This window comes from Pagrus major, chromosome 16 (assembly GCF_040436345.1).
Source record: "Pagrus major chromosome 16, Pma_NU_1.0".
NCBI lineage: Eukaryota > Metazoa > Chordata > Actinopteri > Spariformes > Sparidae > Pagrus > Pagrus major.
The window spans coordinates 14,965,439-14,990,928 of NC_133230.1; the positions used below are offsets into that span (position 1 = coordinate 14,965,439).

The 25,490-nt window shown below is 41.5% G+C and overlaps 1 protein-coding gene across 3 annotated transcripts in view; it reads right to left on the reverse strand.

Moving 5' to 3' along the window:
- Nucleotides 1-25,103, reverse strand: part of LOC141010154 (dolichyl-diphosphooligosaccharide--protein glycosyltransferase subunit STT3B) — an 88,003-nt gene extending 62,900 nt beyond the window's left edge. For 2 of the 3 annotated variants that reach the window (XR_012180179.1, XM_073483020.1), the window contains exon 1: nt 24,587-25,081. Coding sequence is in view for 2 of the 3 variants with exons in the window: in XM_073483020.1 (XP_073339121.1) it covers nt 24,587-24,846 (260 nt within the window). In the remaining variant the exon portion in view is untranslated. Of the gene's footprint in view, nt 1-24,586 lie in introns of all 3 variants that reach the window. The other variant, XM_073483019.1, reaches the window with a different exon arrangement.
- Nucleotides 25,104-25,490: the final 387 nt, after the last annotated feature.

Here is a 25,490-nt window from a genome sequence, read left to right on the forward strand (position 1 = left end):
GTCCCTTCATCATTATTTTCAAACACATGGCTGCTGCTGCTGTTTCATATTCTATGGCTATGAGATAATGGAAGTGAACAGAGGGTGAGAGTGCTTCTCTCTCCTGCTTCGCTTTTTCTCTATTTTCCTACAGTGGTGACAGTGGCAATGTTTCACTCTTCCACAGGGGAGTCTTTGAGGTGGTATAAATTCCCAAATCGTATAGCCTCTTCAGCACAGACACATGATGTCTGTGTTTCCCACTAGAGCTATTCAACTAACTAGCTCGCTAGCCTGGGTAGTGAGCTTCTCATACTTGGATGAAAATGAAGAGCAGCAAGGAGCTGGTTAATTCAGAATTAACCTTGCAGGAAAAGACACTGTGCTCTTTGAATAGCAATAAGATGTCAGCCCTCTGAGACTTGAACGCACCTTACTGATAAGCAAGCCTTGGCGTAAAACCAACAAGTGAGTTCTTTTTGCACACAATAAAGTCCTCATAGACACACAACTGTGTCTATGATGATTGATGATTTAGTTTTAAAGCAAGCATTTCATCGTACACATTTGGAATATCATTAAAATAAGCAAATTTGCATATTCACAGGAACAAGAATGGTCTCGATCAATAATGGCATGATTATTTTTGATTTGTATCCATTTCACCTAACACCATATTAACATCAACATATATGTAGGTTGCCATTTTAATTCTTCTTTTTAGTCACAGCATGTCTACTCTGTATATCCTCGTCTTCTTGAAGGATGAAAAACAATCAGCGACAAAAGAACAGAAATAACATCTTGTCTGTGCATACACCAGTCAACATGTCATTGTTATCCGTCTCCATGCTGATGAAGAACCCGCAGTCAATAAACATTTTATTGGAAACCGTCTTTGCATAAAGCAGTAATGGGAAGTCCTCCATCATCAGCATGACAGTGACACTGACTGACAGCCAGACAGCTGCCTACAACAAATAAACAAAAGGAGCCATAGACTGAATGTGCAGAATTTATAGCGACAATATCTTTGTCTCTTTCTTCTACACAAGCATGGCAGGTTTTTGCACTGCACCATGGCTTAATGAACAGGCTTGCAAAGTCCAAAAGCTTAAAAAGCAACTCCTTAAGATCTTTAGGGAAGACAGAAAGCTTAGTCATCTGTAGCACTAGAGTAGAGTGCTACATGCAAATTTGGTGTGTCCCACACATAGACTTATAATCATATAAACGGCCGCCCAAGTGTATGTCTTTATCCTTCAGAAAAAGTACTTAGTTGAAGCACCTTTGGCAGCGATTACAGCATTGAGTCTTCTTGGGTATGACAGAGTTGTCCCGAAGCCACTCTCCTGCGTTGTCTTGGCTGTGAGCTTAGGGTCATTGTCCTGTTGGAAGGTGAACCTTTGGCCCAGTCCGAGGTCCTGAGCGCTCTGGAGCAGGTTTTAATGAAGGTTTTCATGAAGGATATTCTCTGTACTTTGCTCCGTTCAGCTTTCCCTCAACCCTGACCAGTCGCCCAGTCCCTGCCGCTGAAATCTACGCTCAGTACACCATAATGAGAAAGTGGTGACAGAATTGCAAGATTCTTGCAAATGTATTAAAAAAGGAAAAACTGAAATATTACATTGAAATAAGTATTCAGACCCTTTGCTATGACACTTGAAATTTAGCTCAGGTGCCTCCCATTTCTCTTGATCATCTTCGAGATGTTTCTCCACTTTGACTGGAGTCCACCTGTGGTAAATTCAATTGATTGGACATGATTTGGAAAGGCACACACCTGTCTCTATAAAGGTCTCAAAGCCGACAATGCATATAAGAGCAAAAACCAAGCCATGAGGTCGAAATATCTAGTAGCATCTTTAAAGCAATATTGTGTTTTAACAGTGGATGGAGAAATGGAGAAATTCATAGACTATTTCAAGTACGGCCATAGTCTATAGGACATTTCAAAATTGAGAAAAAACATTGTAATTTAGATGGTGGATCATGATTGCGATTTCATAGATCATGATAACATTTTTAAGGGTAGGTCATCAACCCCTATTTAGTACAGACAGAGGATGTGTGGTCCATTTCCCTCAATAGCACTGCTAACTGACTCTGATACTAGAAATGTATGTATGCAGTGTTTAATTGTGTTTGAAGAAACAGACGGTGTTTATACTGAACCTTTCTGTTGACAGACTGCACAAACGTTCTCTGCATACTGAGCCCGTTTGATCATTTTAGGGGCCACATTAACTTCAATTTAATTTTCGTTTAACCTAAGTGAACTGATGTGACCGAGTACATAGTTGATGCTTACAAATGATGCCGCCAGATCTTCAGTAATTCATTGAGTGACTCAGTGTAAACATCAATTTCAGCAATTAATGGCTTTTTACGCAGTTACTTGGATGGACTAATAAACAGTTGTAAGCACAGTTAGGAATATTAAGCATTCAAAACAAAGCACATCATATTACTCTCAGTAATGAGATTAATGGCTAATATACTCCACAGTAGAAAAAAAATATCAAAATGAAAAGGCAACCTAAAACGACCCATTGTCAGATCAGGCCTTCTTTGTAGAAGCTGAAGACAACGCAGGCAACATGAGCTCAGTGTGCATGCAACCCAAAGAAGTGCTTGTTTGATGTAGCGGCCCTTAATGAGCCACGCAATCTAATGAGCAACCACGCCGAATACAGATATCACCACGGGGGGCTTCACGACTTTGTAAAACACAGAAAAAGCTACTCCGTCATAACTGTGACTCTGCATGCATAATTGCACTGGAGGAATAGGACATTGATTTGTGTGGCGGGGGGCAAAATTGCTGTGGTAATCTCCAGTAGAGGAGAGACAATGAGACTTTTGTTATTCCTCCAATTAAATGTCACCCCAGACATGGTGAAGCTTCCACGCTTTAGGGCTTCAGTGCCAAGGATGAAGGATTGCTCTTGGCTAAATGGAGAGTACTATAGCTGTATGCGCTGCTGCTCATCACTCAGGCCAAGGCATCCCAAATGCATCTCAGCATGGGGATGAGTTTTGTTCAGTGTCTGAGACAGTGCAGCAAGAGCTTTTGAGGTCCAAACTGTGGCCTTTCACAAATTTCATACATCTCTTGCATGTGGTGCCCACTTAAACAGCTGTGTGACCCATTTTGGTGCTGTGGCATGGAAAGAACGACGAGAGAAACATGTTCCAAATCCACCTGCATGAATGACAAACAAAACCAAACACCTTTCAAAGCTGCTGCAATATGTTCATTTTTCAAACTTGTTCGCATCAGTGTACAATTACAGACTCCTTTTCGGTTTCTGTCAAGCTGCTACAGTTGCCCTACTGCCTCAGGTTATCACTGAAATAACCAACAAAGGAGTGTGAAAATATGGTCAAAAATGACAACTTACTGAAGGAGCACATCAAAGCTGAGCTGAGCAAGCGGTCAGCACTGTGATGATATGAACACGGTGTCTGCAAACTCCATATCAACAGAAATCTAATCACTCATTCCTCACTGAAAACACACAGTTGCCCTAATCCCACTTTGAAACTTCAGCAAAGATAAAAATCAAGCAGCACAAGCACTCACAGATAATGTATCTGCGTGAAATGTGCAGTGATAGCATCTTGGTAGAAAACGGGGCTCCGGGAAAAGGGAATACATAAAAGGCAACTATGAGCTCATCCTGGATGAAACTCTGCACTCGATAGATTTGCAGTGGTGAATGAGAGCAAGGGCTTCCTCACGCGCTCTTGTCTGAGTAGCAAATCTCCAAATCCCAGCCAGAGGGGGAAACAGACCCAGCACCCTATTACAGGAAGCCTGAGAGATGGGACTGCTGTTCGTTCGCAGCTAAATTCGGCTTTTGTCTGGCGGGCGCCATCAAATATGGCCCAGCCTTCACTGGGAGTATCATAATGACATTATGCCAGCTCTAGCTGCAGCGACTGCAGGTAGGGAGGGTGTGTGTGTGTCTGTCTGTCTGTGTGTGTGTGTGATGAAGAGAGGGGGTGATGGAGAAAGGGAAAGAAACAGATGACTCTCTCAGCCCGACTCCTGATTGAACTGCAGCCCAGAAATGCAGAAGGGAGAATCATCCCTCTGATTTCCCTCTGCAAGTGAATGATGCTGATGCAGACAGCAAGACTAATGTCGCAGCAGTATAGCCAGCACCTCTAGAAGAGACATGCTTTGTGCCAGTTTCAAAGTGTCCCCTATTAAGTCAAGGAGAGACGTATCTTTGTTTTAAGATTAAAGTACTGTCCACGTTTGATCAATAATCCTAGCATGTTAGGAAACACGGTAAAAAGGTCAAATCACAGTTAAACACTACCTTCAGCAACATGCCGGAACAGCTCTGGTGATTAGGCTCATTTACTCTTACTCTGGATGAAATGAACTTATTAACACCTCAGCTGGACTGCAGCAGAATGAGTTGTCCCAGCCTGAATAAAATGTTAATTGGGTTGAACCAACCATCCCTAAACATATTCTCTGAGGAAGCCAGTCAATGGAAGAACATCTGGCTAATGGCTACCTACTGGCCCAAACCATGACCTCACCATAATGCACCTCTGTGCACCAGTACCAAAGTAAGCTATGTGTTACATTGTCAAACATCAAGGACTATGACTGGAAACATTTAGTTAAATTTAATTAAAATTGAAATAATTGAAAAAAAGATGTCCATGTGCCTAAACTAAAATGGCATTCAGTAGAACGCATATCCCCACCAAGGCCAACAGTCCCCTTTAGGTCAACAATAAAACATATTTTATTCTGCGAGACTGCAAATCTGCACCAAATTGTACTTACTTATAGATACCAGCCAACTCAATATGCCTGATGTTTGTCATCAAGATCTATGTACTAATATTACTGTAAACTGTGTTGTGATCCATTTTGCATTGTCTTATGGACATTTAGTCAAAGTAAAGCTGAAGGTTATCATTATTGAGAGGCTGGAAAATGGTAATGTTTGGCACTTTTATTTGATAATCAAATTAGCTGACCTGTAATTTTCTGCTTTCTACTATTCAATTAATGAACCAAGCATGTTAGTTCAACATAAAAGTGGAAAATGCTTGAAAGCATCCACTAAAATAGCCCAAAACAAAATTAATTATTTCTCTCCAATACAAAATCGACATTACAAAATGCCAAAAAAGCTTTTTGAAAGCAGTCCTGTTTTCCGTCAAGTAGTATGAAACCCACTAATAAAGAGGAGAATAGATGAATTCTGGCAGCCATTTCCCACGGGAATTCACATCACATGATGTGCCAGATGGCAACAGTAAGAGCATTACCAAAAGAAATGATTTGCCTAAAATAATATTCCCTCAGAATCTCACTGGCACACTGAGGTTAGCATGCAATCAAACTCAGGAAGAAATGCACTAAAACCTAAATGTAACCGTGCTTGTTACAATACACCGAGGTTTAATACAGTGTAATTTATCACTGATGGGGTCTAGGTTTATGTGGCTTTTGAAGCAACTGAGATGACAGGTGACGGAGCAATCAAGTGCCTCTACAAGTTCATCTTGCTTTGAAATGAAACTCTGGGTAGTTAGGAGGAGCAGATGGGAGTTAGATCACAGTTTGAGAACAAGGCTTGCTTGCTAAGTTCCAGAGACGTGCTCATGGGAAGAGAGCAGAGACACATAAAAGAAACCAAGAACACTGGCAAATAAGAAACTGAGGGTGAAAAGAAAAGAGTACCTCTGTCAGTTTGCCACTTGGATTGGAAAAGTATGTTTCAAGGTCAAGATGAGCTGTCATGGTAAATGGAATTCTAATGACCGTGGTAATTGCCAAATTGCTGGAGCTATATTGCAAGGGAAATGTCAGAGTCTGAGGTCACTCATCTCTCCTGAGTGAAATCATATCAAGTGCCTAATGATCTCCTCCATATATTCCAATGAAGCTTTGGGAGCATTTTTAATGGAGAGGTGGCATCATCAGAGGTAGATTCTTTCCTTAAGTGTCGGAAATATCCTCCTTGATCTCACTAACTAGGGTATCTGCTTAAAATGAAAACATGCTTTGTAGGTCACAGGTTGAGATGAAAAACTCTGGGAGAGAAGATGACACCATCACAGGCCTACATTCACTTCACAGTCTTTGATTTTAGTGTCAAATGCAAAGGACCAGGGAGGGGAAAGCGGGAAGGCAGTACTTGTCACAAAAAGAACATCAACAGGAGGATAAAAGTAAAATAAGTGCATAAATAACATCCCGATTTGAAGATCTGTAACTAAAACATTTCCACACAGTTCAGAATTTATTATACTAAGCAGTGGCATACCAAGCAGTGGCATTATTAGACTGAGGAGTTTAGTCAAGGGTCAAGACCACTCCAGGTAATTACCTACGGCTATATTTTTTAATGGACACTGGGGAATTTCCAAGAAGCCAGAAGTTACTTTACAAGATATACACTCTAATGGAGTACTCTCGAAAAAGCATCCATCATCTCATATTTCATGCTACAGGAGCCCTTCAGCTATCTCACTGAAGCACAGCCAAGGTAGAATGGAATAGTAGGGAGGAACTACTAAAAACACCGCACCCAAGCTGGACATGTCGAAATGCTCTTCATGAAACTAGTTCAGTGCAGCCTCAGACCTTAGGATTATAGAGACATTCAATTTTACAAGGATGTGGCAGTAGTGTCCTTGCATCCACGGTGGTCAACTAAGCTGAAGCCAGGCTATGGTTTCTCCATCCTGATCCAGCCAGTACATCACCCCAATTTCAAGACACAGGACTCCGCAGGAAAGTAACAGGAAGACCTCTTACATTACGCAACTAATGATACGAACCAAACAAACGAAACGAAATTTGTGCTTGACCAATGGGCGTATAAATTGACAATATGGGAAGGAATCTCACTTCTGTCATTTGCCCATGTTTGTGTATACCATCCACACGCAGTACAAAACATATGATGTGCATGGTGATAAACTCATTAACACATCCATCTGGGCAGCCACCAATTGTACCATGAACAAAACCATGTGCATGTTTGCTGTCCCTCTCCAAACTGTAGGACATACACAACATAAAGAGAAACTGCTCCTTTATGTTTTCTCCTGACAAGAATAGGAAAGTTCTGAGGAATGGGAGAGAGCTATTTTGGCATCACCACAACAGCCATATGGAGGCTGACTCAGCGACTAGTACTGAATTAGACTGCCAAACGGCTGCTTTGACTCAAGACTCCAAGAATGGTTGCCTTACATCTCCTCCACCAAGCAAAATCAGCTTGACAAACCTGTGAACAATGTTACTGGGAGCTTCTAAGGACAACCGCAAGTTTCCGGGATATCAGTGGAAGGCAGCAAGTTTGAGGGATTTTAGTGGAAGGAAAAGACTAAGCCTCAAAATCACATGGGTTATTCCATCCTGTGGTTGGGAAATGTAGAAGGACCACAGCAGACAAGAGGGAATGTGGCACTCGGGACAATGATTAGCATTTGGAAGGAAAAGCTCTTCTTCTCCTGTGCTGCTACATGTCTCAAGGACACATTAAATTGAAGAGTTGGCTGGGGGGGGGAATCATTTTATTTATTAATTTCAGCAAATCTGTTCTGAAGACTTGGCTAGATCAGGAGAAGCATCATAAAAGGCAAAGTGAGCAGCCAGAGTTGTGTCTCTGCAGGCTGAAATGCTGTAAGATGAGACTGCAAGTCGAATCAGAGGAACATTATACACTGATCTCATCTTGTTGCATATATAAGAAATTTAAATTATGATTAAGCAAAATACTGCTTCAAATATGATAGTTTAGCCATGAAAGGATCACACATGCACAAATGCATGCATCACATGAGGAATGTGGAGACATTTAAGGCTGATATATAAATGTATACACTCAAAAAGAACAAGATCATACAGTACATTGTTGAAAAACCAAGTTGTATGTACATTCTTTTTTCTTTGGGAGCCATAACTCTTTGATCTTTGATCAGGAAATAAATGTAATATGGTAAAGGGGTCAGTACTGCTCCAAACAAAAGCTGTGTTTTCACCAAGCAGCCTGGTTCAGTTCAATTTATTTCATAACACAATAGAAAGGATATTTTTGCGTTTTGATTATCAAAAGTTGCTGGTGGTATCAAAAGAACCACTCCATATGGTCCCGTTTTTTCCTTTCCCTTCTGTTTATGTACCGAGCACACTGATCCGATGCTAAAAAGGTGAAGTTAAAACACTGCAGACCACCAATTGGTTAATCAGAACAACCACAGTCTGTTTGTTTCAGCAGTCTATTGTCTGGCGAGCAAAGCTTGTTTGCTTGTTGTAATAAACAACCACATACCAAGAAGAAAGTAAACAAAATGTGTGTACGCTGCATGATAAAATGTGTTGCTGAGCAAAAGAGAGAGAGAGAGACAAAAACAGAGAGAGAGATGGTTAGTTAATTACAGCAGATACTAAAGAGTCAAGACTAGGGTTGTACCGATCCGATCACGTGACTCGGAAATCGGGGCCGATCACGCCACTGAAGACTCGATCGGGACTCGGACGTTACGACCCGATCAGAGATCGGTTTTATATATATTTATTTAGTCATTATTTGTATTAGATTGTTGATATATGGGCTATTGGTGATTCAAAATAAAAAAAATAAAATGAGTATTTACTACCACCGTTTACGACATGCGCATGCGCAGAAGACCAGCACGCCAGTTTGTTTTGAAGCGGAGTGGCGAGTTGTGGCGCACCATGTCTGCTGTGTGGAAGTATTTTAAAGTGAGTGACGAGAATGATGCAGTTGCAAACTGTCAGATATGTAAATTTGGGATATCGAGGGGTGGTAAAATATAATAAAAAATAAGGGACACCTTGGATAGTTTTCTTCGATCTTTTTAATTTTTTAAATGTATTATAAGAGTATCGGATCGGGACTCGGTATCGGCAGATACTCAAAAATCAAAGGACTCGGACTCGTATCGGGGGCAAAAAACCCTGATCGGAGCATCCCTAGTCAAGACCAGTCACCCCTGTTGTTTCCCAACTGCTGAAAAAGCAGTTACGCCAAAAGCCTGACCGATAACATAGTACTACTAAAGAGTACAGTCTGCAGTGGAAATGCAAAACAAATCAAGAGTTTAGGTACATTAATCACAACCTACATCTGGGTTAAAAGGGTTCTCCACCCAAAGTATTTTCTTGGAAATGAGGCACAAGTGATTGTTGACACAACACCTTGACACTCCTCAGAAGCTGGAATCGACAGGTCTGTATCTGAAAATCTTCACACACTCATTAGCCAGGTGTGCATAGGAGAGAACGAAAACAGAATTTTAAAGTCTCTCTCAAGCTGTCTTTTTTTGTTTGTTTTGTTTTTTAAATTCCTCGCCCATCTACTTTACTCACATCCCATACGTACAAACAACTGTGGAACACCGTGACTGTCTGCAAGAACAGATTGTTGAAAAGCGAAGGCAGTTATCTACTTCTGAGCGATTATTTCAGCTCGTCCTTTTCTACAATGGCAGGCTTTTAAACCCCACTTCGGAAAAGCTATAAAACAATTTTGTCTTCAGACGCGGCCGACAACACATTGTAGAAACTACTTGAAGGGCTTTCAGGTGTGGCCACTGATACAAGAGGATAGCTTTTTGAGTTTGTTTTTTTTGCACATGGCTTGAGAGAAGGCGTTTCACAAACCTTCATATCTAATTTTTTTAACCACCATTTATAGAGCTGATATATATTTAGCATAATCAGAATAGGGTTGGAAAACACTCTGTGATAAGCCTATCATCTTTCAATAGAATTTGAAAGAGTTTATTACATCAGAGATGTCTTAAGCCCGAAACAAACGTTTATCTAATGGTCTGCAAGTGCATCAGTGCCAGCTGTAGGTTGCCGGGAGCCATAATGAGTCATGCTATTCTCAAAGCACTTCTTAGACTTTTTATAGCAGCAGGTTAGCTGCATGCCAACAATGCCCACAGTTTCCACCAGGGAAACCTGTGCTCTCGGCGAGCACTCACATTACATTGTGCCTTCTGTCACTCTGACTGCTGGCAAGGAGATGGTAGTGGAAGACAGGTGTTTAAATAATGACTCATACCTCACAGGTTTGGGCTGATATAAAAGCAACCTTAGTATCCTACAGGTGTCTGTGTGGGTTTTTTTCATGAATGAATGAGGACGTCTAAAGTCAAAGTTGTCACAATTTGACAAATCAAAATGTTCCTTTCCATATAACTGCCCCGGGCTCAAGACAAAAGTCTAAAGCTTACACAAACACCTCCATAGTTCTGTCACTGAAGGGGTTAAACCTCCCACATTGGATATTAAACATCTATAATGGATTTTTAGGGGCTTTTAACTTTCTTGATTAATATGTTGCAGGTGATTAATTTCAGTCTCCATATCCCTCCCATTTTCCTGTTCAGCAGAAATTTCACCTTTGCCATGCAGGGATCCAGGACTGTCATCTGTTTTAGAGGTCAGCAAAAAAAGAGGTATCTAACAGAGAGAACATTTTCATTAATACAGTTAATATCGGCATACTGGGACAATGGAATGGAAAGCTTTGCCAAATCAAATACATGGGTAAAAAGTGCTGATAATTTAAATGTTCAAATGTTGTATTTATCTGTAAAATAATGGCTTTTAATTGGTTTGTGTTTTAAGAATCTACATGCCACAAAAGTGACTTTTGTCAAATATTATAGTAAAACAATAAGGTTTGCATTACTGCACTAATTTGCATGCAATATGTTTTACAAATGTCCACTGTGGTGTCAAGCTCCATTTGCACAGTACTAGTATTACCAGTAGCCCTCATTTAACTTAAAACCACCCATATTTTGTGTTTGTGCTGTGTGCGCATTGGGATAAGCGGTGTCTGTGTTGTACTCGTATTAACTGACATTTCCTGAATATAATGTCAAGGTCCCGTGTAACACCAACTTTATTAATATAGTTTAGAGTTATTTTGCCCACTTTCTGCATGTGTTACAAGCAAAAATACACATTTTCAGCTCATTTAGATCGAGTAAAAGATGTTTTGTGGCTGTACTTGATAGACTTTTGCAGCTCCTGACCTTCTCTATCATCACTTTTAAATGTCAATTAAGTTGATATCGCAGCAGAGCTGTTGGCTGCTGTACAACATTATGAGCTATGATCAAATTTCTTACTTGTTCAGTTCTCTGACAACAGAACAGATGTTCAGACAGAAATACAACCCCAAATCCCTGACATGCTGATTTGCAAAAGACTAATATTATTACAAGACCTCTGTGTTTGGTAAAATGATTGGCTATATGTGGTGGCATTTTTACTTTAAAGATACAGACATGAGGCCATTTCAAACTTTAACTTTAAACTTTAAACTCACTCATTTGCTCCACTTTGTTTCATAGCTGGTGTGGCTCACCCAGACTACCTGCTAGCTGCTCTACTTGATAACCCAGATGATATGACAGCCGCCTGACAGGCTCGTCTTTCTCGGCCAGTCAAAGATTGACAACCTATTCCAGCTGTCATTCTGTCCCGCTTGACACCACTCCATTCGTTCATCTGTCATTTCTCTTCCTCTGCCCAGAGCCCTCTTCCACCTACTCCTCCCCTCAACTGCTCCTCATTCATCTGTGCCCTACAATAATAAGAAAGCAACCCTGAGCAGTTGTGTCCTTGCCTGGCACTCGGCTGCTCTGGCGACCTGAAACAAAGCTGCGGCCTCGGACCACAATGCTTCGTAATGTCACACCAGGTGGGCTTGCCAGAGGCTAGGCTGTGACAATAAAGTCATCCGCTCTCAATGGGCCGATGAGAATGAAAACAAACAACAGCTGAACAATAGACACATCTGCACAGCGAAAACAAGAGGCCGGGTGATGCCATAATAGAGAGATGCCCCTTGGCAGACATACAATGGGCAGAGTAACGTTATACTTACCAATAATCATTTCCAAAACAAAACCAGAAACACTTAGGAAATCAAGGAAATAATCAGGATTGTTTGTTCTGAATATAATAAAAACAGGTGTCAATCATGTAAAAACCGCATTGCCACAAAAATGAGTAAAAAAATAACACAAAAGTAATCAGCAGCTCTTTTATGTTTTCATTCCATTTTTGTCTTTACTTTCTATGACAGTAGGAACATCTGTCTCTTCCACAAGACGACAGAGTTATTGGAAACTGTAATAAACATTATCCTCTTGTTGCAAATTACTTTGAATTGCATGGGAGCCTAACATCTCAAGCAAAAATTGACAAGTTTTAGCCTTTTAAATGGGAATACTTGCTGGGTTTTTTAGTCTTATGTGATAGTCAGCTGAATAGCTTTCACTTTTTGACTGTTGATCAGACAAAAAGAGACATCCCAACATGTCTCCTGGGTTCTGGGAGATCGTGATGGACAATTTAAGTTTTATGACTTTTTTATAAACCTAATGATTAATGAATAATAAAAAATATTTATCAGTTGTAGCCCCAATCGAATCCGCTCCTCTTAAAAAAGTATTTCATACATCTTTGATAGATCCCAATTTTCAAGAGCTATGGGAAGCTACTGCATGGGCCCTCAGGGACCAACTAAAGTTCTGAGGCCAGTGCTCTGGTCAAGGGCAAGAGCAGCAGAGTATTTTTAATTCCTAACACTTCTCTATTGGTGTAGAAGAAAACTAATGTAATCCCACAGGACAACGTGTACACATAAAACTGAAGGGACTAAAGTTCCACTAGTATTTATCAATATTGTAACGAGAGGATAGTGTGGATGATTTACTGTGGCACCTACAAAGAGGTGGGAGAAGACGCAGAAGTTATTAGAGGCAGGGAAAAAACTGATCCACTAATGTGTCTGGATGCTTTTTATAGTTCCTGAAGCAATTATTTGATTACCTAGCCGATTTTATATAACTAGTGCTTAGTGCTTTAGCTTCAAGCTAACACATAATCAAATTATTAGTAACACACTAACGGAAATTAGCATTGCGACTGCGATAACAGTGTCTTTCCAAAAAAATCAATTTTACTTCACAAGCTTGATATAAAATCGAACGTGCTCATACTTGCTCTGCTCAAATCAGCTACTCTGCAGCCTCAACACATCACCACACCTACCAGGTGCGGAAACCTGAAAGGGTCAAAACTCACTCAAAATTCCCAAGGAGTTTACAAATACAGCCAATACAGTGGAGGCATGGCATGCCAGGAGAGGGCAGCATGCATACAGTATATATATTTTTTATTTCCCATTTAATTTATTATTCTTATAACACTTATTCCTGTAACAGCTACATGGACCACTTCATTATTTGGGGCTGAAAGGACAGTTTAAAAGCAACCAAAAATTACAATAAATTGTAATATCCACTTGCAATACTTGCAGAATCACACTACATATGGAATTGGCACCAAAGTATCATGATATTATTGAATCTGGAGATAAGCAAATCATCCAAGTCCTAGAAGCTATGTAATCATTCCAAGAAATGCAACATCCTCATATCTGAGATTATCTATAGTTATTGGTTTAGTTTATTTGCATAGATATAAAACCACTAAAGAGGCTGTTTTGAACTGCAATAATCTCATCAAACAACAATTTGAAAAATTAACAACTGATTCACACTCATAGAGACCAAAATATGCTAGAAGCTTCCAGAAATCTTATCTTGAAACAAGGAACGACACCCAATGAAGACATAACAGAGCTTAAACAACAGGAGAATACAAGGCATTTAAGAGGTGCCAAACTGAGTGCTAGCCAATCATCTAACAAGGGATCCGGCCAACGGGCATATCAACACACGCAGAATTAAGCAGGCAGATCTCAATGTGAAACATGCAGTGGCAATTTCATATAACAGATAATCAGCTCGCCAAGTACAGAACCCAAATGACTAAATGATTGCACCAAGCAATAGTACGCAATAGCGATAGCAAGCACCACAGTTATTACTTGACCTTCATAATAACCTCTTCTTTGGGATTTATTTGATTAAGCGGCTCTTAGCCATCTACCTGCTGATTCTAAACAGTGAATTCCTGGGGAGTTTCTGCAAACTGCTGGAGGGATTATATCAGAAGGAGAAAAACTACTCCAGAATAAGCTGAGTTGAGCTATTTTAACTATTCAGTAATGCTTTTGAGATGCTTTAAGCAGCTGATCGTATTAAATGGGCTCTGCTGTAAGTATTCTATCAGCTACAGAAGACTTTCAATTTAACCTGCGGCCGATGCAGACAAAATAATAAATCAACCCTATCCTCCCCGCATAAAAGCATAACGCAAAGACATTACACATGAACATGCACTCACAAACAAACTGATGAAGCAGTGTTTGGAACAATGAAATCTCTTTGGCTCCACCACCAAAACCTCCCTCAGATTGAATGCCTGGCAGGCATTAATTTCTCCCTCTCCGCCTCCTACCATCCTACCAGCGTTTCTCTCACTCCTTTGTCCTTTCAGTATGCAGGTGCGCTCGCCCACAGAGCTGCATGCTGACTCCTGTCAGTAAGAGGATGGGGATGTATGATAAGCACAGATCTTCTCTCTGTTCCCCTCGGCCCCACTTCCACCCCACACCATCCAGAAAGCATCAAGGACCACTTCAAAGCAGATGTCAAAGAGAAAGGCAAAACAGGAAGGCTGTGCCAATATTCAAGAATTGTCTGACCAACAAAGATCTACAGTAACCACACAGAGCCACAAGACTTTCAAACAAGCAGATATTGTGTTTTCTCGTGCAAGTATGGCTTCCCCTCAGAATAAAGCCGACTTTAGGGTAGAGGCTGCACTTGCACCTTCTACACCTGTTGGTCTTTCACCACTTAGTCTTGACAGCTATTCTCGTGCCAAGAATGACTTTGCAACGCCTTTTCCAAGATCTAAGACTACACTCGGAGAACCATATATAACGTGTCCAATATGTCTGAGGTCAGTGAGATGGAGGAGTGAACGGTTGTATGCCGTGGTGCTGGCGAAGCTCAAAGCATAAAGACAGAATGCTGACCAGTCACACACTTCTACTCCTGATGCACAGAACGCTATAGGAAAACACACAAGAGAATGCATTTGCAGAAGCGTTCCAAAAAATTAGTGCCGTCAATTTCAGCCGTTCATTTGTTAAGCGGACACGTCGCTCTGTTTTTACCCCGGACGGATAGGTTCTGCATGCTGGGTGGTCATGGAAGAACAATCACGTCAAAGCACACATGACAACGCAGAACAAACAGCTTGACAAAAGCTGCATCAACCACGCATCTCCAGTCTGTGTGACACACATTGATATGAGAGTGTGTGTGTGTGTGTGTGTGTGTGTGTGTTTGTTTGTGTGCACGCAAGTTTGTCCAGAGTTTCCTTTAGCTTTTTCTGTAGATGAGAACACAGTGGTGTTGGGACCTAACAAAATGGTTCTAATAATAGAGCGGCCTGCATGTAGACCAAAGCCTAACATGCAACATGTTCCGGATCCAGATGAGCGCTGTGCAACCCAGCCTCTAATCCCTGCAGAAGTGAGGACATCCCCTCAGAAAGCGGCCTGCGTGGCCCCGTTTTCTTCACCCACGTCGACTCCCCTGTTCCATCTACTATAACGCTGAGAACAGACACAGTCAGCCCCAGTCACAGAACGCCATTCATCTACGCCAAGGAAATGAGCTGGATTGAAGAGGCGGACGGAAACAAGCTAACCGCCACCAGTGCGATCATATATGAGGCTTATTTAGTGTCTGGGCAGATACTAGAAATTAGCATGTATTGTATGCTTTTAAGCTACATTGTGAGTTTGTGGACCGCCGAGTCCTTTTTGCTCCTAGTTTTACACTGTTAAACATTGTGCTTGTTGCTTGCTTTTCTTTGTGCTCACCACGAGCTGATTTGAGCCTCTCCACTCTGTGGAGCCAAGTGTTACCTTTGCCACCTTGTAAGCATACAATATGCCACGTTTCTATCAAGGACCAGCAGGTGATTCTCTCTCTCTCTCTCTCTCTACTAACCCACATGTACACACACACGCATACGTCAAAGTAAAGACACACACACACACACACACACACACACACACACACACACAGAGTCATGAGCAGCTTGTTGAAAACTAATCATTAACGATCACGCTATAACATCAGACGTGTGTCGCGGTAGCACATCAGAACATCAGAGTCCAACTCTATCAAAACTACGTTGTAATTCAAGTCACATGTTTCACCATTGTTTGTTCAAGCCTCACAGTGGATAAATTTAGTTTTGCAACCCAAGTTGGCCCACTCCAAGATCAGTTCCAGCAGAGGATATAGAGTATTAGGCACAATGCTATCTGGACATTTATATGTAGACATACTCAGTCTGCACAATACAAGTAGATCAGTGCAATAATACCGATGTGATCTTTGTGAAACGGTCTTGCTAAAGAACACTTTGAAATACAACCTTCTAACAACTAGATCAACAAATGACTTACGTAATACCTGTGTCAGATCTTTTCTGTCCTCACAATAACATCTTTCATCAGTGTCGGTCCAACCTTCATGTTCAAACATTTTCAAAGCCAAACACTTGCTGAATGAATAAAAACACAGCGTCAATACTTTAGTTCAATCCTGTGCAAATAACAGTGTTACATTCCAGCCACCAGCAGCTGCAGGAGACTACCCACACTACATGTGTTTCAAGGGTTCTTGCAAACTGTCCTTCAATCAAACATCAGAGCTGTCACAACACGTTAATGTGAAGAAATCACAGAAACCTGCATTATCATCCCTGTCAAAATGTTCCCACACAACCAAAGAACTCCTTTTTTCACTGCCAGGTCATGTTGGTTCACACTTTCAATTCTGTGCTTTTCTATGACAGCATTCAAACTATTAGGAAACAGTATTTTGGAAACAGATAATAACCACTACAAAAAATTTGTTGTATAATTTCAACTGTTTGAGTTGCTGAATTTTCATTTATATTTTTCTAACTGAAGAGACTATTTATAGAATATATTTGTTATGGAGCAATGTCCTGAAGTAATGTAAATTTAACTGTAACTTAATTAAACTGTGGAGACCCACTGCAGTACAGCAAACACTGCCATCTACGTCTTTTATGTGAAGATGTAAGCACCACATTTGGGTGTAATCAGCTGCTTGTATTGTTGCCATGTCTTAAAGTTATAAGAGTACAAGATACCCACTGTTTACCCTTCAATAAAAGAGCCAAGAGTTAGAACACAGTGCTCGAAGCTGTCAGAGAACAATGCTCTTAAAATCTCATTAGTGAACGACTGCCAAAACTAGTGGGAAGACTGCGGTTCAGAAAGGTAGGGCAGAGGACCCGCTCAAGGTAATTTGTAATGAATAATGGCAATTGGCTGCATTGTACTGTACTTGCTTATGCAAGCAGTGGGCTATGCTGACCCTCCCCCACCCCCACGTAATTAGATGTAAAATTAAAGAAACACTAAAACCGGCTCTAAACACTCTGTGAAGCTTATAAGGTGTGGGTGAGCACACAAACACAAATATTGCTCTGAATAGCACCAGCAGAGGCAATTCATCACGCTAACAAATTGGGCTACATCTCAGTGCCATTATCCTCCATCAAGACATCTGCGACTCGTGTGGCCTCCGGGCTGCTGACAAGCACCTCTTGTTAGGTGGCAATCTTGCAAACGCGTTCAGAATGGCCCGGCCAAATTGGCTGACAGGCAAATTGTGGGCTAAAAACTGGGGCATCAGCTACCACAATTCAGTGTGAATGAAACGAGCGGTGCCTTTCACCTTTATAATATGTACCGCCCTGTTGTTAGTGTCCTGAACAGCATCCTGGAATAGCCTGCAAAAAAGCTGAATGCACATTATCCACAGCCAAGAGGGTAACCTTTAGAGGGTATGTAGACAGAAGGAGGAGATTCAACTACGCAGTCAAGTGACATAGAAATGTTCTTGCTGTATAATTGCCAAACTTAAGTATTGTTAGAAATAGGCCTTTATCGTTAATTTAATGCCAACTACAGCTGCAACAAGTAATCTATCAACAGATAAACTGTTTGGATAATCGGTTGATCATTAAAGTAATGTTGTGCAAAAATGTCCTGCTTTTTTTATGTTTTATATCATATTACCCTAAATATCTATGGGTTTTGGATGAACAAAACAAGACATTTAAAAGACACAACCTTTGACTTGGAGAAACTGGGTTTCGTCACTATTTTCTGACATTTTTGAAGAATAATTAATTAATCAGTCTAGACCAGGGCTGCCATTTAGAGGACCAAAACCTTAACTCAATGGTGGGCTACAGGCTAAAAGCAAACACCTCTTGTTATTGCTAACTTTGGTTTATGGGCCCAAATCATTAGTTGCAGCTCTAATGCAAATCAAAAAACAAACAACTAAATCTGGCATGAAATCCGGCTGTTTGTATTCCTTTCATTGTGCTAGCCATTGGTGTCCCCATCCCTGATGCTCCTTCTCATCACAGCTCATCTACACTTGCCCCCAGGTTCCTTGGAACAGATCTGTCGCTCCCCGTCTCGCACACACATGGAGCACACCTCGGATTCACAGACTTCCCCCTGTGCTTTTCCTGACACTAGCCTGCTGGGAGGCTCGGCCTGAGAAATAGCACTTAATCATCAGGGGCTTGACATCGAGTCTCCTGACTGTGAAGAAAGCAGCAAATACTTCTGCAAGGAGAGTGTTAGCTTTCTCGTGTCCTGCAAGTGTTCTGTAAGACCAGGGAGGAGACAGGAGCTGAGGTATGCTGTGAAATGGCTAATAAGTTAGTCTCCAATCTATTAAACAGAATAACATACATCTCAGGAACCCACCTATAATGGCCGAGGATGGGCAATCACAAAAACTTTTTCTGCTGCAGGTAACTGGCACCGTCTCAATGCTGAATATTTCATAAGCCGTTGGACAGTCAGTCGGGGGTTTAGCCAGGGATCACAGCTCCAGCCAAGAGTCTGGTAGGAAGATCAATCACGACTTATTCTCCATTTTCCCACACTACTGCACCAGCTAACGTGTTGCTGTGCCAGCAGCTGCTCCTGGGATGGCCTAATCTACTTTGAGCTAGACGTCATGTTTTTTCTTTTTTTATGTGTGTGTGAAAAAAGACAAGAGGAAGAAAAAAGTGGAGAAGAGAGTACACACACAAAAACTGCTACACCCATTAATTTTGCTGTCTTTAAAAAAAAAAAAAAAAAGCTGAGGTGGTAACATCAATTGTGGGGAGTTTTCGTTTTCACAGCACTTAACTTTCAGCATCAACGACTTTATTTTCAAAAGGGGTCGGAAACACTTTCTGAGGTGTTAGCTCATAGCAAAGTGTTGTTTGAGAAAGTAGATGATTATACAAGGAATCTGTGAAACTACTGACATTTCAGGTGTTAAAATCACACTTCTCTCGTTTTGGAATTAAGCAGGTGAATAACACTGGATAATTTCTTTGCGTCTAGCAAGACGTTATGTCACTTCTCCAAAAAGGTCTGAGCTTCCATATCACTTTCCATCTATTGTGGTGTGCAGAGCTGCCAGTTCTGTAGGTTTCCAACTCAGATAATTAGGATATTGAGAGAGCGGTTGAAAGCGCTTGTTATAGTTTTTTAGCTTTGTGTTTTCCCAAGAAAAAATCTAATCTGCTGCAACCAAATACAAGAGGAAAGGCTGGTGAAAGAGAGCATGCAGGCAAAAAAGAATCAACTGAGAGACAGTGCAGGAATAAGGTGCGGATAGTTTTAGAGCACGTTGGGCAGTTTTCCAATTGACTCTTGGCCTGAAAATCTTCTCTTAACCCAGTAAAGCTGCTGCAGTGAGTGTGCACACAGATGGTAAAGAAACACTACAGGAGCAGATGGCAATAATACGACAATGCCTACGACTCTCACCTTAACCTGCACATTACCTTTTCAACCTATCCAAAAAAACTTCAAGACTCCATGTTTCATGCAGTGAGATGTACAGATTTTAAAATTTCTGATAAAGCAGCACTGGTATTGATCCCTAGTTGAGGTAATCGTCGCCGATCCTACATGCTCAATCTGCAAATAAGCATCCAGTGGTAATGCTGCGGGACAAACTAGGGCCATAGCGGCTCACCGATAGCCCCGACATTAGCCAACGGCCAACCTTTGGCTTGGTGTACCAGGGCCCGCAGGGTTGAATACCATTTTTGGGGCTTTGAAGCTTAAGTTATGATAACTGGAGAATATTCAAAGCTTCGAGATGGAGAGGGGGTGTGTGTGTGCAAACAGCACAAGCTATCAATGTTACGGTCATTACTTACTCAAATACTTCACATAACATGGCAATTATAAGTCTAATAAGAGAAAAGAGAATCCAAAGTCTCAAACGTGAACTTGGTGAGTGAACGAGTGTGCAAGTGCGGAGGGTCGGGCTTATCACAGCCCCGTGCTGGTGGAACCACATTTGTGCATGTAGAGCAGAAATCTCGCTTTGAGACTACTTCAATGCCTCAGAGGAGCTCCGTTTTTCGCTCTCTTTATCAGTCTACAGCCGCCGCAACGCCCCTTTCCTTCGAAACACTGATTTGGACGTTGATTACCATGGCGACAGTATAAGCTTTTGGGTCAGCCATTGTGCAACTTTCATTAGTTATGTGACCAACGGTTAAAAACCCAAAGTATTCAATTCAAAATTATGCGAAGGAGCAAAAACTAAAATTCTTTCAACTTACCATAGCATGCACATTTTGGTGCAATTCAAAACGACAAATTGATTCACACAGCTTTAGAGGATTTAGCTGCTGAAGGCTATGGAACTTTGTGAAGATCCATCTAGGCCTTGAACAGAGCTCCAGTCATGCGAAGCAGCAGCAGTTCTGATACCAGTTGAAGGGAGAGTAAGAGTCTTAGTGTGTGTGTGTGCGTGCGTGCGTGTGTGCAACTATACACTACCGGAGTATCCACCTTGTTATTTGCCTGACACAGACGTTCCTCTCACCTCACTCTACCGTCAGAATGGACTCTATTTCCTGACACAACTGTGGTTGCAAATCTTCCAAGGAAAAGCTCCCCATCCCGCACACACCATACACCTTTCAGTCTAGCTACATTTTTCTCCCACAAACTCAATAAACTGGACAGAGCTTTTGTCTGAAAGTCAACTCCGGGAGCAGGAACAAATCTTTCTCCTCTGAGGAGCAACAGTAGCAGCCTAGCGAGTGCTGGTGCGTAAAAAAAAAAAAAAAAAGAAGAGATATCTGCACCAGCAGGGTTGAGGAGTTAGACCTCCACATGGTGAAGTCTAGTAGGCAGTCACAACAATATTTTCAGCAGACATTATGCCGTGACTCTGCCAATTAAAAAAAGATTGAGCATTAATTTGGAGATGGTAAAAGTCAGTAAAAATGCATTTTTAAGTCGAGACACAACTTAAGAAGTTAATTACTTTCATGAATGGAGAAGAAAAAAAAAATCTCACTTAAATGCCAACGAAGGCACCCCACGGTCTTTGGATAATCAACAAATATTAGGAGAGCAAAATGAGCACAGCCAGATTACAGGCAAGTCATATCAGGGACTCGCCTACAAATCAGTACAGCATGTGCTGTTTGCATACTGCAGAATAAGCCTGACATTTGGAGCCTGTAAATCCAATCTTGATTCTTCAAATTGCCAGCTCGTTTAACGTAATGGTTAGATGCAGATAATTTGAAGCTCTTTGCAGAGGGAGAAAAAAAAAAATCAATAACAGCATCCAAGCATTCAGACGACAACAGCACTAATCATGTGTGTCTGGGAGGGATGGCAACAATCACCATCCTGCAGTTGTAAAAATGCACAATTTGATTCCTCACCGTCAAAAAAGGTGAAGAGGTTGCAATGCGTGATGCAACATTAAAATACAAACATGCTTTTGTGATGCAGTCAGATCTCGTTTCTAAGGGTCAACAGAATAAATCTTTAAATAATGTCCCATTTAATATTCTTGGCAAAAAATAAAATAAAAATCAGTACTCGCTGGGGTCAGGTTTATGTGTTGATCTATACAATAGCTCTAGTGTGATTATGGCTGCCATACACACTGAAGAATTCCCAAGAGTGTTAACGATTGTATATATGTAGGGCAATGGTTCTCAGCAGGCTGATCAGGATTACACATGGGGTCAAAAGATGCCTGGAGAAAGGAGTGGTGTTGCAAGATTTATAGAGTCTTCTACAGATATATTTCTGGGTTAAATCTCTTTTGATAAAAGGCATTGTCCGTATGAAATGATGATCATCTGCAAAAACAGCATTACTTTGTAGCTAAACTCACAAATTTGCACATTCAAGCCTGCAACAGAAGGTTTCATCCAAGCGTGTCTTTGTTTTCGGGGTCCAAGAGAAATTTTTTTGAGAACAACAGATGCAGACTACTCCTAGCTGCGAGGGCTTTTAAACTTTTGAATATCAAAGGGTGCCTTTGCTTTCCTTTCTGTGACATGTTGCCAAAAGAAGAGCTTGCAGTTTTCACTCAGTAACGGTGGAAACTGATACCACTTTACATTCTATTTCTCACTTTCACCGTGAAGTGCAACCGAAAACCACAGTTAATATATCAACTTTGCATGGGAGGATACGAAAATTTCATTTCACAATTATCCTGTCCAACTAACACATAACACTGTGATTCACAATATTATCATGATCATCATCAAAGTATTCCTAAAACTTAAATTTTACTAAAACATAGAGGAACTTTAACCTTTCAGATTGGTAGGACACACATCTTTGCTTTGTGAAAAACAATCAAAGAATCTTAAATAAGTAATCATGAATCATGAGGTCTGCCTGCATAAATAAAGGATAATTAAATAATTAGAAGTGTCACGATTTCTATTTCAAATCAAAACAAGCCTTCAGTTTCGGCAATCAAAATCTGATGCAGTATCGACGAAGTCATTTAATACACAAAATGAGAGTCTCTGCCATGTTCTGGTGACGTTTATCTTCAAAGATTTATCTATTCTTCTCTCCTCTGCCATCTAGACACTTCATGGTGCATCCAGGTGCGCTTGTTAAACTCTCAAATCTACATGCTTTGAGACTGCAAAGGATATGTGTGCCAACAGGGACTTCAGGGTGCGTTCAAGTGCACCGCCTAAAAAATGCAAATGACAGTCGTCAGGGCATGAAGGTCAAAGTCACAGTATAGCTGGCAGTGCTAAAAAAATTTGAGTCGAACATATAACAAATAGTGACCTTAAAATCAAAAGTAAAATCGCATCGTGGATTTGGAGAATCATGACACCCATAGAAATGATGGTAACTTCAGCTCCTTGTTGTTGTTAGTTTGAAAACTGTAGTATTTACACACATTTAAGTTGTTCAAGCTTAGAAAATTCTAAATAAATCGGGACACCAATATAAGACTGTATGTCTTTACCAGTTTACCATGGTCACCTTGCTGTAAGTGGTTTTTTTTATCTCAATCCACATAAAATCTTTTATAGCAACTGTGCGACCACCCAGGACGTTAATCGGATTTATGAAAGCTGTATAGAAAGAATGCAGCTTCTAATGCATGTGTGCCACTTGGTACTACTCATTACTAAAAAGGTCAGTCCCTTGTGCAAATTCCAGTCAGAGCAGGATCAAGCATTTCTGAACCATGTTGAACTTCCCACTGCCCTAAGCCTTGGCCCTTGGCTGTACAATACAATCAAGTTATCAACGTAATTGAAGAGGCGGGTGTCACCCTGAACAAGATGGAGCACCTGTCCTTGAAAATTAATAAATGAATGCATCCGTCGTGCTGTCTCGTTGAGCGTTAAGAAGAGCAGTGAGGCAATGACAGTGCATTGCAACCAGGCGGACACTCATGGACCCATGTGACACTTAATAATCCTGCATTGTGATGACGGACACACCGCACCGGATCAGTTGGCTTCCGGGTTATAAAGCAGTCTGCTCTTCTGATGACCACCTGCCAGGTCCAGTATGCATTTAGGATGCATGAAGCATTTATTTAAAAAAAACAATAACAGGAAGTTGTGGTAAACTCTGTTACAGCCTCAATCAATCATATCGATCACTGCTGCAGCGATCATCCCCGTACAGGAAACAATCTCAACTTCATCTGCTTCTGCTGAATTGAGATTTCAATGAAACACAACCACACGCTCAGCTCACGGGAAATCGTGCACCACTTCCTGACGCTTATTCACACGTTTCCCTCCCCAAGTTGTACCTGCAAGCGAAGCCTCCTCGTTGCAGCTCATCAAAGCTAATATTTAGAGTTATTGTTGGGAAAATGCTAACTAAATCCACATTATAGCAGTGGACCAGGTAGCTGCGTGTCACGATTAAATGTCAAGGTCCCTCTGATGGACTACACACACACACACACACACACACACACCAGGACGCTGACCCCTGTGTATTCAAAGTGTTGTCGAAAAAACAGTTTTATCTTGAACGTGAGGAGCTAACGTGACAGAAACAGTGGAGCAGTTAAAGCTGTGTTCAAAAACAGTGAAACACTTCTAAAACAGTGACACCAATAAATGTCATCTTCAGTTTAAAAAAATGGGGGAAAAAATGACCCACTCGAGCGAGTTGAACCTCGATATATTGCCACTGTAAAAAAAAGCAACTCAAGCTGCCCTGATGCACGTCAGCTAGCTTACCATGGATCAAACTCGTGGATGATGCTCTCGAACCGGATCACCGCGAAAAGTCTGGAGCTGAATCCCGCCAGGCAGGCCAGGAAAAGAATGCTGAAGGAGAGTAAAGACTGCCACCCGGCCGGCTGTGTCAGTCCGCCAGACAGGCCTACTTTGCCGCCTCCTCCACCCGCGGCGCCGGGTCTGCTGTTCCCGTGCACCGAGCCCCCGGCGTTGGTGGACGCTTTGTGCTTGCCGTCGCTGGCTGCGTGGTGCTCCGCCATTTCTGCGTGCGGTGTCGGTTGGATTTGCTCGAGCGTCCCTCCTGCCACGCTCCCGTGTCTCCCTCCGCTCCGTGCTGTCGTGAAACCCCCCCTCCCTGACTATGTGTCCGCTCTCCTTAGGTATTCTCTCCTATGAGTCCAAAGGGTATATATAAATATATATATCTCTAAATTCAGTATCGCTATCACCGAAAAGCAGTCGTTACATCCCGAAACGCACACTCATGCGCCACATACCGAGCTGCAACAGTCAACTCGCTTCACGATTGAACGCCGGTGGAAAGGGGCGGGAGGGATGCGGTGGGCGGGGCGTGCGGGAGCTCTGGCGGCCTCTCACAGATCGACAGGTACGCGGGGGCGGGGCCTCACGACTCAAAGCCAATCAAACAGCAGCGCTGGCTTGACAGACGCGTGATTCCACCAATGGGATCACACTAAATTATGCCTGCGACTGATTGAAATGAGGATTATCCCCTGTTATATATAAAATTGAGTCATTCTGCTGCTCACTATAAATAAAATCCTTATTACCCGGCTTAAAGTTGGCCGTATAGAGTTGAATTAGTCATTTTTCATAGAGATAACAAAGGGAAGATTATCTAGAAGGTAACTGATTCCTCATAGCTAAAAGCCATGGGCAGGTG